Source organism: Chaetodon trifascialis, chromosome 10, assembly GCF_039877785.1.
Source record: "Chaetodon trifascialis isolate fChaTrf1 chromosome 10, fChaTrf1.hap1, whole genome shotgun sequence".
NCBI lineage: Eukaryota > Metazoa > Chordata > Actinopteri > Chaetodontiformes > Chaetodontidae > Chaetodon > Chaetodon trifascialis.
In genome coordinates this window covers 20,274,187-20,288,761 of record NC_092065.1, presented here as the reverse complement: position 1 = coordinate 20,288,761, position 14,575 = coordinate 20,274,187, and the positions used below count along the sequence as shown (strand labels likewise).

The window sequence follows — 14,575 nt, the reverse complement described above, 5'->3', positions numbered from 1 at the left end:
TTGATATAAAGAGGAGAGGAGAATCAAAGGAGTCTTAATAAAACCACATTGGGGGGGATTTCTCAGGAACTATTTGCAAATATATACAAACATTGGTGAATGTGACTTCCTCTCAGAGTTTTTAAGATTTTTTTTTTTTCCACTTAATGGGCTGGCTAGGTAGACTAGTACAGCAGCCAAAGTACATAGCTTGAAGAACATACTGTGCTCCTGTTGGTTGTTTCACTGGTCCTTTTACTTATCAGAAAAGCTGAGCTAATTAGACCCATTAAGGTGGAACTCATTTGTATTAAGTCCACCAGAGCAACTCTGACCTCCTGAAATCCACGTAGAACTGTGCTTGCATACGCAGACTGCTGCCAAATTAAAGATAAAGGCAAATTGAAGTGTGTTAGCAAGGTAATGTTCCACCAACCTCCAGAAATGTCATGTCCCCTTGTCACTGGAGGGATGAACAGGCAAACTGTACAATAAGGTTTAATGCAGTTACAATTCAATGCATCAACTACAGCCTGAGGGACAACCACAGGGTTTCTCTGACACAGTATCAATACGAGCTGAATATTGCAGAGCTGAGATTTATTGCAGGCCCGTTGCCCTGTGTTTAAATTCATGAGATTTTACAGGTGTAACTGTATATCTGCGTGCACACACGTACTGTCGTCTCCCTCTATGTATGTGTTTGTGTCCAGGTTGTAAACAACATCAGTCCTGATCTGGAGGACATTTCAGGCACATAATGATGTATAGAGCTCTGTGCCAGGAAACCTAACTTGATTAGCAGCTAATGGGGCCTGAACCAAGCCCATCAATCTTCATCACGGCCCCGCCCTCCCCCGGTGCTGAGTGTGTATTTGGACAAGTGTAGCCGGTTTATGTAGAGAGTGAAAAAATATAATAAACACTTGGATTAGGAGCCCTTTTGAACCAGGAAGCTTTAAACTGCCTGATTTAGCACTGAGCTGGGACTTGATTGCACATGAGACGGGGGCGACGACACTTCCCAGAGTTTCAGTTATATTTCTCTCGGTGTGTGTTACTATAGAGGCCTGTCAGCTCTGTCTCAAAATGAGTCATGATGAAGATATTTAAAGTCAGCTCAAAACGCTCTGAACTAATCTGCAGCTATTCCCCAAAGTGCCCCACACACAGACTGTACAGGAGCTCGCTCACTCCTCCCTCTGAAAACACTGGAACAAAGATTTCAGTGAAAGATTTGAAGAAAGAAATGTACTCTTACTCCAAAAAAAAATCACAAATCACAAGGTAAATTGTACAAATAAACTGTTCACGTTGCAAGTAATCTACCTGTAATCTAACTGTGCATTTGGCTCCACTCATACAGTCTATGTTTCTCGCTTATTTCATTGGCCTCTGCAGTGCCGTGTTGGATTGCGCTGCTGATCTTTTTGCCGGATGATGGTGCGTTTTTCAGTTTTGTTTCATGTAAGATGGCACCACCGCTGCATCACCACGCCGGCCTCCTTCAGGCTAATGAGGCTGCATCTTTCATCAGTGGTGGAGGAAGTCTTCAGATCCTTTACTGAAGTACTAATACCACACTGTGAAAATACTCCACTGCAAGTTAAAGTCCTGCATTCAAAACCTTACTTAGGTAAAAGTATGTAAGTATTATCAGTAAAATGTACTTATAGCATGAAAAGTAAAAGTTCCATCCTCAGTCAGTGTTTCACTATCATGTCTGATGCTTTTGGATTGATATTACTGCTGCACTCGTGTATGTTCATTTTAACCTCTATGCACTGTTTGGTAGTTTCATCTACAGCGATGCATCATATTCTATAAGATCATCATATGTTTGTAGCGTCGCTGTCCTGTGAGGACCACGTATCTTCAAAAACAGCAACAGCCCTGTTTTCAGCTCTGTGACAACACAGTTTCCAGTTAATCCAAGAAGTAGGAGTATTTTCTCAAAGCATGAAATAACATTTTATCATTTCAACACATTTAGAGATACACTGAAAAAATGCTATCTGAAATGCAACTAGTAACTAAAGCTGTCAGACAAATATTGTGGAGTAAAAAGTACAATATCAAGATGTAAGTACTTCAGATCTGTACTTAAGTACAGTGCTTGAATAAATGTACTTACTTAGGTTCCACCACTGTTCGTCATGCAGGGCTCCATTCAGTTTGAACACGGTTTAAAGGTCTGCAGTCATGCTAGTGGCTCTTTGACACCATGAATCTCTGGACCATGTTTCAATACAGGAACACATGCAACACCACCAGCGAGGGGCGGACCAACAATCAGCACTGCCATCACTAACACCACCCGCCTGCACGTCCACGGTAAGGTCATGAAGGGATTTTATTTCGTTCGTCTGTGTTAGCATATCCAAACATATCACAAGGTTTTAATGAGCGGATGAAGTTAGTCAGTTTTAGTAAATAATAATCTTTGTTTGAAATGAACTAAAGTAGACATTCAGACTTGGACTATCCTATTTTTTAGATTTTAACTGATTTAACTTTCAGAGTTTATTTAGCTGATTCATAGTATACATTTATTTCCCTGTTCTTTTAATCAAATTGTCGAAATGAGCCCCAAACAAAAATCGTTTGCAATAAACAAATATCAACAGAGAGCTTAGATTCAACACTGTTTGTCAAAGGTGCTGAGCTCTTCTGCATTCTGTATCAGTTTTCCCTGAACTTCTTCCCCAGCTGGTCTGAGGGCTAAATTTAGTTTGAAGTAATAATCCCCAACATTTTCATCTAAATACTTGTCCATTTTGCTGCTCTCTATGACTGATCACTACAACAGAGCAGTGATTCAACCTGATGAAAGCTCTTACGTTTGATGCTCTAAACACACACGCTGTCCGGTGGGTCTTTTCCTCTGTCAAACAGGAAATGATGCGTTTTCTGTTTCTGGTTTGTTTGGATTCAGCAGAAGAAGACCTGCGTTGGAGCAGAGATGGCTGAAGAGAGAAAGGAGGATGAGTGTGAACGCTTGTTTTTACCCTGGAAATACTGTGACGAGAAAAGATGCGTGCCACTCTCTAATAAGACATCATCTCTCAAAGGTTTATCAGTTGTAACTCTTGGCTTTGTCGGGGATTAATGTAGATTTTCTGCATTTTTTTGGTGTGAAAATCAGAAACCTTCAAGAGTTAAAGAACACATATTTAAGATTGTAACCTAAGGTAACCTTGTTGGCTTTATCTTACTACTTAATAGCTTTCAAACTACAGTTGTGGTGTTGTTTTCTGTGTTCCCTGTGCTGTTTGTCTCGTTTCCTCTCTGCCCAGGTGTGCTACATCTGACTAATCAGTTGGGTGCAGCAGTCCCGGCTATAAAGTGCTTAAAGCTCCTGCGCCAGCACCAGAAGAGAGAGGCTTCTGGTGGCCTCTCGTCCTTGCACTTTGTGTCTTTTGGTCATCTTGATTTAGCGTTTTGGTTGTTTGTCTGTCTACACCTTAATAAATCCCATGGATGTGGGTGTTTTTCTGTGGTTGGTTGGGGTTAGTGGTGGAGCATTGTTCGCCCCATAGGGCTGCTGAAAGGTGGGCTGCAGCAGTGATTAAACACAAGGAACAGCCTGCTTTCAAATTCAAAGCACATCTTTCTTTTGGAAACTGTAAAACAAAGTATGCATAAATGAGTATAAAATAATCCTTTATTAATCCCACAGCAGGGACTTTTACATCCGACCATCTAAACAGACCGACAGACTGTCAACTGACAGCCAAAGCAGCTGAAGAAAAAGTCAGTTGGATTGCAGGATGCCTGAAAACAAACAGACTCAGATAACGATAAGATGCATTTAGTGTTTCTGAATCCGTCTCCTTAAACTCATCCTAATCCAGACGTGTGTCCCACCTCCACCAGCAGGCTGTGTGTCTGGAAGAGAAGCACCAAAATCATATCTATGTCCCCATTGGAGAGTTCAGACTGGTGCTAATGCTCGATGTATGTTAAAGATGTCTGACCGCAACCCTCCAGCACAGTTTGTTTTCTCAGATAACAAATAAAACTGCGAGCATTTTGCTTTTGTCTGAGCTGCTTTCTCATGAGGATCTTTTACTGTTCAAACACTCGCAGAGACCCTGACTGTCACTTATTAATCCCCTCAGCTTTCAGTGGACTTTGGAGATCAGTGGAGGATGAAGAGCCAGTGGAACCAATTACAGCGGTTCATATGTTAGTATGAAGTGCACCCAAAATACCACAGTGACAAAGTGCCAAGCCTTCAGCTAAACCAATACTTCTCACTTCTCTTCTTTCCTGTCCGCCCTCACCCTCTTCTCCATTCTTTCCCTTCTGAGGTTTTCATCATGTTTTATTTACACGTCTGACCAAAAGAATCCTATACACAGGAAATGCTTGTGATTGTGAGTTCCTCTCCTCAAATGTGGGGAAGTTTATTTATTTCAACAAACATTCCTGATTTGCACAGCGTTGGCCTCGCACAGTCGAGCCTTTTCAGACGAGTGCCTGTCCAAGCTGGAGGCCTATATTTAGACATGGCTGCTCTCTGTTTGTAATGATGCTGTCAGCAGAGCTCTTTGATTTCCTGCAGGTGTCATTCTACAGCAAGTCGGGGCTCGGAAAGGCTCATTTAGGACTTTCAGTGCCATCTTTTTGCTTGATATGGGGGTAGGATTTAAGATAGGTAGTTAGAGAGTCCTTTATAGTGAATGTATAGTGTGCAGTTTTTCACTATGGAGTGTTTTATGACTCAGAGCTTTTAGTGGGAACCAGCGGGATACAGCATCTTCAAATTTTGCTGATTTTGAGCCTGAGTTCACTTCTGATCATGGAAACAGGAGATTGATTAACTGTTTCTCACCGTCGACCTCAGTATATGGAGTTTGCTCAGTAATGAAAATAATAATGAGAGCAGAACAAACTTCATCTATTGTGGAAGACCATGAAGTGCGGTTGGACAATTGGACAAAGCTAATAAGTTGGGGTTTTTTTGGTGCTCTGTAAAAGAATGCTAATCCAGGGTCAGCGCCGCCAGCATTGAAATGATTTGCTTTATTTGTTTAGTCCACCTCAGATATGGTGTGATTGATCACGTGTTTGTTGTTAAATTGACTGATATTATACTGGTTGTTCGTGGTAATTTCAAATGTTTTTGTTTTTTTTTATCAATATTCACATTTTCATTATAATAATTATCAAGACATGCAGCACTAATAAAAGTATGAGGATTGAACTACAGTGATGCCTCTCTTTTTCAGGGGCTTTTCCAACACAGATAATTGAATATTGTCAAAAAATCTGCTAGCAGTAGTTTCCATAAATATTTGAAAAAATGGAAATTCGTGACCAGTGTAGCTCAGGAATGATTTTCCCAATTACTAAAAGAAACCAAGACACTGGAAAAGTGCAAGCTGAGGCCTTGTAATGAATATCACAGGCTTTTTTTGGAACTGAAAAGAAAACACACAGGTGTGTATGTCATCAGTGTCTTTTTTCTTAATAATAAACAACTTTTCATCCGCAAAACTTTGTCATTCAAACAGCATCTGTCCTCCAACAGCATTTCTGGTTTGACTCCCTACGTTAAATAAACCATGCCGTCATTTTATTATCAAACTAAACTTTATTTTTTGCACGTGAAATTCAGAGCAGAGTGGAATGTAAAATAGCATTTGAATACATTACTGAGTACTAAACTTTATTCTCGTATTGGACAGTATCTCCACAGTTCCTCGACACTGTGCAGGCTACAGCGGCCCAGCATGACGTTCAAGATTCTTCTTTGAATTATGCAAACAAATTTACTCTCAGGGTTTTCATCATCATGAATGAAGAGAGAAATGCGGTGTATATATATATATATATCACGTGACACTGACAACCCCGTATACTGTCACCGTTTTGTTTTATTAAGCATTAAATTGCGCAGCCATATATTTGGAGGAGCAACAGTTTGGGAATCAATGAAAATAAGCACAAACCTGACAATTGTGCATGCGTAAAAATGAATCTAAAAGCTTTCCCGTTGCTCTTTGTCAGTGTCTGGACATTACTGATGAAGATGGCAGTGATCCTGAGAAGAGCAGAACAGTGAGCTGTCTCTGTGAATCATCATGCAAAGCTAGTTACAGTCTTTACACTTTCACTGGTCCATGCGTAAATACATTAAAGTTTAAATTCAGAATTGTACTCATTTAAAATGCAGTACTTTGTCGGGGTAGGTGAGTGACATGTAAGAGCAGAGGGGGAATCCCATCTGGTACAAGTGATGCGGCCGACCACCCAGGACCACGGACGAACTGAAAGCGGGACTTTGACGCTCTGCGCATGTCCCCGTTGACAAACCGAGGATGCTGCTGCGCATTTCGTCTTCACTTTTCGATAAGATGCTCTCGATGCTAAACCCTTTCAATTTATCACCGCTCGCAACATTTCCTTTCGGCCTGTCGTGCGCAAGTGCAACCAAGTTTGTGTTTCCGGCGCAGCTGACGGCGCAGAGTGGACCTCTCTCTCGTTCTCTTCCGCTGAACGCTGACCTTCTGTCCTCTGGCTCCCGGCGGAGGGACGAGCCGAGGAGATGCGCACCGTCCACCCACAGCGGAGCGTGTCTCGGAGCGGGACATGGTTCAGTCTGCAGGGCGTCAAGCCCCCTCCCGGTGGACACAAGGCTGTCCTGGCTGGGAGACACTTTAAGTCTCTGTATGGGGGGATTTTGCAGCTGTTCGGCGTGGTTAAACTCGACAAGAACAGCTTTGGTGTCTGGTTGGGTCTCCATCCTCTCCGCATCCTGCCTCGCTGGCACCTCTGCTGTCCCCGAGCCAGTCTGATGTTTCAAAGAGGACTGAGGGTCCCTGTATGGCACCGGGCCCTTGGTGCGCTTGTGTCCTGTGGCTTTGGAGTCCACAGCCTCCTGCTGGCTCCTCGCCTTCCTCTTCCTCCGGCGGTAGTTGCCGTTCTCAAACATATCCAGGCACTTGGTGTCCAGCGTCCAGTAGCTGCCTTTGCCGGGCCGGCCCTTTTCTCTGGGCACCTTGATGAAGCAGTCATTCAGGGAGAGGTTGTGGCGGATGGAGTTCTGCCAGCCCTGCTTGTTGTCGTGATAAAAGGGGAACCGGTCCATGATGAACTGGTAGATGCCGCTGAGCGTTGCGCGCTGCTCCGGTGCGCTCTTGATGGCCATGGCGATGAGCGCAATGTAGCTGTAAGGCGGCTTCTGCGGAGGCTCCTGGCGGGCCGGCACGAAGCTCAAACCGGCCGGCACCACTCCTCCGCTGTCCCCTCCGTACAAATAGATCAGCGGAGGACCGGGGAGGCTCAGAGCTGAGGATGGCACTCCGAGCGACGATAGGCGGCCGTGGTAGAGAGTCATGACGCCGAAGTGTGTCCCGGGGAAAGTTGAGCTTGCTCCCGGAGCCCCTCTCCTCCACTGACTGACTCCCCAGCCTCATGAGGGCCCCAGCAAATGTTAATAATTGTTGTACGTTTGCTGTGTTATGTTGACTTTGCACTGGGAAATAAATTGTCCATCATAAACAGTCGGTGGTGTTCTCAGCCCACCCACATTAATTAAAATTTCATTGCGCCGAAACTCCCTCATGTTCCCCCCCTCTGTCCAACAACCAATGAGGTGCTGGGTTATTCCCTCATCTGTTTATAGAATTAGTCGCTTGATAAGTCTGCCCACCCAGGTTGAATCAAGCTGTGTTTATTTGGAAAAATTTCCGGGCACCCAATACATAAACGCACTGATGTGCTGTTTGAAATATCACGTCCACCCCTGACGCTGAGAGTTGCTCACACAGAGAGAACAAGCAAACATTGCCGGGTCCTCTCTGGGGTTTGCTGTGGGTTCGCTCAAATGAACACAAAGTGTATAAAAGGGAAAATAACTGAAACAGTTTGTTTGAGCTCTTGTCAGGACCTCTTCTTGCCTCCTCTCCAACGAAATGGACGCATGAGGGACTGTTTCTGTGTAGGAACTGATCGTACAGCAAACGCAACACCGCATTTATTCCACGAATTCAATATTCAATTCAATGTTCCTTTACTCGTCCCGCGAGGGGAAATACCAAAGCAGTTCCAAAAATCCAAAAAGAATATCTGAGGACACAGCAACTGATGGGTGACTGACAAGATATTAAAATAATAATTACAATCACACATGAACCACTATGAAAGCATTATTATTAACGGTATTATTATTATTAGTTTATACATTTCTGGGGGGGGGGGGGGGTTCACGTTTTATTTATATCTTATGTATCTTCCTTATTTTGAAATTAAATATTTAAAGTACCTTCCATCCAGCTTTCTTTATTTGTAATAATTTGTGTGTTTGTCATTTGTTGTACTGCACAAGAGGTGGCTTAAAGCTCATTTTTATGTGTGGTTCCTGGACAAGGTCACTCTGAAAACACACAGTGACAGAACAGCACTAAATAAAGAGGCAGTGAACACAACATCACACACACACACACACCAAGTCAGCAACAAGTGTATGCTGGACAAATTAAAAGCAAGAATATTATATGAAATAAAACAAAATGTAGAGTCGGTAGTTACAGAGTTGTACAGCTTTTAGCAGAGTTTTTTATTTTCATGCTTTATTTTAGAGTTGATGCTCATGATGTGTATTTTCTATTTTTTGGAAGTTAATTATCTGTAGTGGTGGTTTCCAGCTGAAAGGGTTTCAATAAAATTAAGGGGCCACATTAACAGAATAAAGTATGAAACACAATTTCTGCTACACATTATGATACGCTATGCTCTTTAACTTTATACTTTATTATAATTTTCCAGACTTTACCCAAATCTTTGTTTTTGTCTTGTGATTTCTTGAATTTGAGCTCAGGTTTTAGGCATGCCAGTGAAGCTGTGGTCACTTGATTAAACACAACATCATTTAGGAATACTCACTACATGAACACAATATATACTAATACAATGAGAGAAATGTACTTTATTTATCGCATCACATGATCGCCATAGATAGAAGACAGGTCCACGGGATTACAAAACAATGCAGCAGCCATTATCAACTTGCAAATTTAAAGACAAAGCTCATCATATTATGTAAAAAATCAACTGATACATGGTCACCAGTGGGCTCTGGAGCTTCTGGGCTGGTTGCCCACTTTGTCCAAAGGGTAATCATCCCTGCTGTACAACATAAAGTGAATATCTTTGGGTTTTTACATTTTCTGCCAGACAAAACAAGCAATTTAAATACAGACTAACTAAATGTGTACAATGAAAACATTTATTTGCAGCCCATCTGCTCACTATCAGTCATCAGGGGGTATCTGGGGCCTGGACGGTCACCTGAATCAACAAATTTTTCTGTATATGTATTCCAAATAAATTCCTGACTGTTCTTCCTTGATTGATTTTTGCTCTCCATTATAATAACAAGTGCATAATTATATTACAGGTACAAAATGCTAAAATGACACATAAACTCTACGTCACTTTGAACGAGCCGTGTCTGCCTGCTGGTGACTGCTCATTGGGTGAAGTTGCATGTTTTACATATTGACTCTGTTTGTATCAACAGAGTGAAATGTGGGGTTTTAATTGTCCTTTGAGAAGCTCGCTTAGGACTGTATTGCCTTACAAGGACAACATGGACAGTGTATTATTTGTAGATGTGAGCATGATGCTTTATATTATGTATTTTCCTGTTTATAGGTCAAAGGAGGATTATAACAACTTTACAAGTGCACACAGCTGGCTCCTGCTTACATTAGGGGTTTGGAGCTTTCATTGGATAAACTCAGAAGTTGCTCTTTTCTCTGTTTCGCTCCGAGCAGACGGTGATTCATTAGCAAATAAAACTAAACTAACATGCAAGTATTAGACGTGGACAAGCCACGGCAAGCAGGATTTGACATTTTCAAAGGGCATCTGCTGGAAAGTTTTTTCCGTCCACGGCGCAGGAGACACATCTTAGAATTTATATGAAAGCAAAAGCATTTATGTATCAGCCAGTGCGCAAGACGTGAGCCTATGATCTGAGCAGCTGGAGTTTTTAAGAGGGCTACTGAGCACGTGTCTCAGTGTTAACACTATAGCCTTTAACATGCAAACCTAGCCAAAAAAAAAAAAAAAAAAATGCAATTGTGTCCAACATCCAAGAGCATTAATTCACCAAACTCCATGCTGTGGAAACATCCCAGGATCTGATAAAATGATAACACCATACCTGTCCTTCATGATCAGTGTGCAAAATCATTTCACACAATTTGCAAAACTTTTTGTTTAGAGGGAACTTGAGTAATGTTTCAAATAAATTATGAATGGATTACCCAGTTTTTCATTTGGAGATAGATGGCACAGGTCACTGTAATAGGGATCTAGAAAAGACCCCCTTTTTCTTTTTATAATCAGGAAATGTCAACAAAGCCCACATTTAAATTTGTGGACAAAAACAGAATGACCTGAGAGGCAGAGCGCTCTTATCAATCGTCCTAAACTGACTTCAGCAAATGACAAAGTACTGTTTGTAGTTCCTTAAAGACTCTCACCAGACATGTGACATGTGACCTAAAAATAAATCTTTATCTGGTTAAAATTAATAAAATTTCACCTCTGCAAGGTGAAAGTTTCTCATTGCTCACCTTCAGCTGAACATGATGATGTGACAGCACAGCTAGTTTGGAAACTGTGATGTGAAAACTGGACACGTATGTCGGAGATATCTTGTTTCCAGCAGTTAAAATTTGGGAATTTTCAGTGGGAGTTGTAGATGTAACTCACTCCCCCCTTCTGGTGTCAAAACAGGGCGCATACATCATTCTGCGCAGTGAAGCTCGGGAGATTTGTGACCACAGGAGGATATTTTCCTGTGAGGAAAACTGAGGACTCGATGTCCTGACGGGCCGGAGCTCAAAATGTAAAACTACCAAAAAAATCAGGGACACCAACTCCCTCGCATGAGTGTTGTTTAAGTGCTGCTGAAACGGATCATTTTTCCCTCTGACTCTCGGCCCCCATGTCTTGTGAAACATATGAAATCCTGTATTGATTAAAAAGCGTTTAGTGGGGCCAAATCAACATATAGACTACACTTAACACACACACACACACACACACACACACACACACACACACACACACACACACACACACACACACACACACACACACACACTTACTTTTGTGCACTCAAACCATTTAATCAGTAGGTAATTTGAAATGATGGGATTAAATTATGGTCAGAAATAGTGATTTAATCCAGCGTAATAGCTTCAGATAAAGACTGAAATAGTCTTCTGTTCTAGATTAATGTTGTCAAAATATTGGGTTTTTGACCAAGCGTGCAGGCTGCTTACAATACACCAGGAATTTCCACATTTAAAACCTTAACTCTCATTCATCATGACTAATGTAAACTCAAATATGTGTGGTATTTGGTGACATCATCTGGACAAAGAGAAAACTGCTTTACTCTCTCAAGTGAGTCCTGTTATAATCCTATGGTAAAATGCATAATGAAAACATCATATATGTGTTTGAGAAATTGACTGACCTTTTACCTTTTTCATACAATAAATACATTTAAGGAATTTCAAGTTAAAATAATTGTCATCATTTCAGATTATGAAGCTTGATTTCTTGTCTTATGTGTCTCCAAAAGTATCCAAAAATTAATTTTAATAATATATACTTTTTCCCCAGCATCATCTTTCCAGGTTCCTTTTTTTCAGGGGTGGAAAAAAGGGCAAGCTTTTCCCATGTGTGGTACGCTTCAGCCTCTTGTGGCCAAAGTGAGTATTACAACAACAAACACTGACGAGCATTCATCTTTTTTCCATCTGTTTTCACATTTGGAAAAAAAAAAATAAGGAACTTGGAAACATTATCCTGGGAAAACCTTTCTTTTTTTTCTTTGTTAAATCATAAACACAGGCGAGAAAACTATTTAGATCAGCATATTTTTTTCACACTTGCCTCTCAGGACATCTGTGGTGAACCGCTCATTGAGTTTAACATTACAGCGGATCAGGATCAAACTTTCAACAAATATCTCTTCAAGATGTGGTTGAAAGCTTCAGAAAAAGTTGGTAAATTATGGGTTTTTTTTGACAAAGTAATTTAGTTGAGTTGAGACAGGAGATCAACTTGTTTTTATTTATTTACACTGAACAAGTATAAATGCAAACTTTTTAATTTTTCCTGCACCATACAAAACAGACTCAATCACACAGAGTTAAGTTACTCTGTCAGAGGAGATTGTAACATCCAACAACGTGGAAACAGTCAAAACAATAACAGACCAGCTAAACTCTCATTCAACATTTTGAGCCTTCAGGGACGTGACCTCGATCCCATCAGATGACGTCTGATTGGAGGTGACTGACGTGTTGTGTGGACGATCTGCCTGCTTAGGAACAACAAGGTACTTCACGGCCCAGTGCAGGCAGGATTCAGCTACTTTGAACTGGCTGAAGTCCTGCAGGTTCTGTCCAGACACCTGGTAAGAGTACAGGAAGCGCCTGCCGTCGCTGTGAGCAGCAGGATCCTTTCTCAACACGGTCCTGACAGGCTGACCCTGCTGCTGTCTGCTGCCCTCTTTGGTCCTGGAACCTGCCTGAGTGTCAAAGAGCCAAGATGGAGGACTCCCACCTTCCTCCTCGTCCTCATCCACAAAGTTGGCTAGTGCTTCTGGTGCGGGCTCACTTCTTTTTCTCTTTGCCTTTCTATGATTTATTCCAACATTCTCCTCCAAAACCTGGCTTTCTTGGTCCAACACTAGGTGTTGTTGTACCGTGTCTGGGTGGTGCTCGTCTGCGGCAGCCAACAGGTTTGACGGTCTGGTAAAGAGTTCCGGTGGGCTCACAGAAGTTGACGATGAAGAGCCGGCAGAGGCGTGGAGACTAGTCGAGTGTGGCGGCGGTTTCTGGTACGGCGGGAGGCAGCTGTGCTCTTTTTTGCTGCATTCTGATGTCGGCTGGGACTCCTTCGAGCTGTGGACAGGAAGTTGCGTGCTGGTTAAGACAGCAGCACGATCAGGCTTGGATTCGGTGGCAGTGGGATTGGGCAGTGAATTGCTCGGCGCCGCTTCTGGGGATGCATCAGAGGATGAGGAGGTGTCATCTGGTGGAGGAAAAATGTCCCAAGGGTTGGATAAGGGTCGGATGTTGCTGTCAATCATCCCTATGATCACGTCCTCATATAACATGCCATCCTCCGCGGGAAGAGGTGAGCTCTGATTGATGTCGAAGTCTGTCTCTATGACTGCTGGCTTGGGTATTCGCCACTCTACATCATCGACAGAAGGCTGTGTGGTCTTTGCAGGCTTGAAGACTTGGAGTAAATCTCTCTGTCTGTCCTCAGAGGCAGCAGCAAGCCCACTTGGCGTCCTGCTTCCAGCATCAGAGGGTGTTTGCAGCTGCTGAGCATCTTCCTCTGGGATGAGAAGACACTTTACGGGGACACTGAAACATTTCAATCCTTTGTATCTGACCCTGTCAACATCCCAGCTCGTGGCGGTGGATGCGTCTGGACGGGTCGGCAATGAGGTGCAAGTTGAGGTGGAGGGCTGCGGGCTGACGGGGCGGCTGGTCGCGATCATCAGCCTCTCCCTAACATCCTCCAGAACAGCCTGCATGCAGTCATGCTGCCATTCGCCCAGCAGCTCGGACAGATCGAAGCCACACTGGCTGGCCTGAGAATCCAGCACCTCCTGACCCAGCAGGACCCTCCATGTCTTGCAGATCTTCATCCTGATGGAGGGCAGTGTCGTGCAGCAAGGGGTGTTGTCTTTAACCGGCCCGGCTGCAGTTGTAGCCAGCTCTCCAACTGATAAGAAGAACCTGCATTTCGTCTGTTCGTGGGCCATGTGAAACTGGAGCCGGTAGTCCTGAATGCACACCGTGGTGTTGACCAGACTGGTGAAGCTCTCGCGGTCCTCCTGCTCCTGAAGATGCTCCCAGGCCGATGCAGTGAGAATGGCGGGGATCTGGAGCACCCCGTCGGAGAGGAAGAGCAGCCCGGTGGGGCTCTCTGAACCCTGAGCCTGCGACTGTGACATCTGACCCACTCCGATGACATGAGCCTTCAGCCGCCCACTGCTGCCGCTGCTGCCCTCCTCCTGACCGCCATGGCTCAGGATCAGACTCTCTATCCACGGAGACAGTCTGCTCCGACCGGTTCGAGGCATGTTTGTCGCTTTTGTTTCAGTTCCACCGGTGAAACATGTGTGGTGCTTTGTAGTTCCCCCACCGTCTCACCATCACCACGGGAGCTAGAAACGAGAGACATAAGTATGAGCCACTATAAAACACGAATTTTGTTGACCGAACGCGACACATTGTGGTTATGTACGCGTGAAACACATTGCTAAAACCAACATATTTACTAGAGTTTTACAGCAATACTGCACTATTACCTTGATATAATCCTGCGTCAATAGTAACACTCCTGTTTGTTCAAGTTATGGCGGCGACTGTTGTTTCAAGTTACCGAGAAGTAACTATGCATCGAACGAAGGCGAGTTTTCCTTCAAATTAAAGGTGCAAATGTGTGTCCTCTTTCGCAGATTAGTAATCTGTATTTATCGCTTACACGCGGTAAAAATCTGACTTGCTAATTCAATAATTTGCGTTGCTTTATTTGTATT

The 14,575-nt window shown here is 43.2% G+C and overlaps 2 protein-coding genes across 2 annotated transcripts; both read right to left on the bottom strand.

Annotated features, from left to right (window-relative positions):
• Positions 1-5,847: 5,847 nt before the first annotated feature.
• foxl1 (forkhead box L1) lies at positions 5,848-7,335 on the bottom strand. The gene has a single exon (XM_070972607.1). The coding sequence runs from the start codon at positions 7,322-7,324 to the stop codon at positions 6,146-6,148; it is 1,179 nt and encodes a 392-aa protein (XP_070828708.1). The 5' UTR covers positions 7,325-7,335; the 3' UTR covers positions 5,848-6,145.
• A 4,776-nt stretch (positions 7,336-12,111) lies between these two features.
• acd (ACD shelterin complex subunit and telomerase recruitment factor) lies at positions 12,112-14,408 on the bottom strand. Its single transcript, XM_070972493.1, has 2 exons — positions 14,345-14,408; positions 12,112-14,200 (listed from the first exon to the last, which is right to left on the bottom strand). The coding sequence occupies exon 2, from the start codon at positions 14,114-14,116 to the stop codon at positions 12,242-12,244; it is 1,875 nt and encodes a 624-aa protein (XP_070828594.1). The 5' UTR covers positions 14,117-14,200; positions 14,345-14,408; the 3' UTR covers positions 12,112-12,241.
• Between the last annotated feature and the right edge of the window lie 167 nt (positions 14,409-14,575).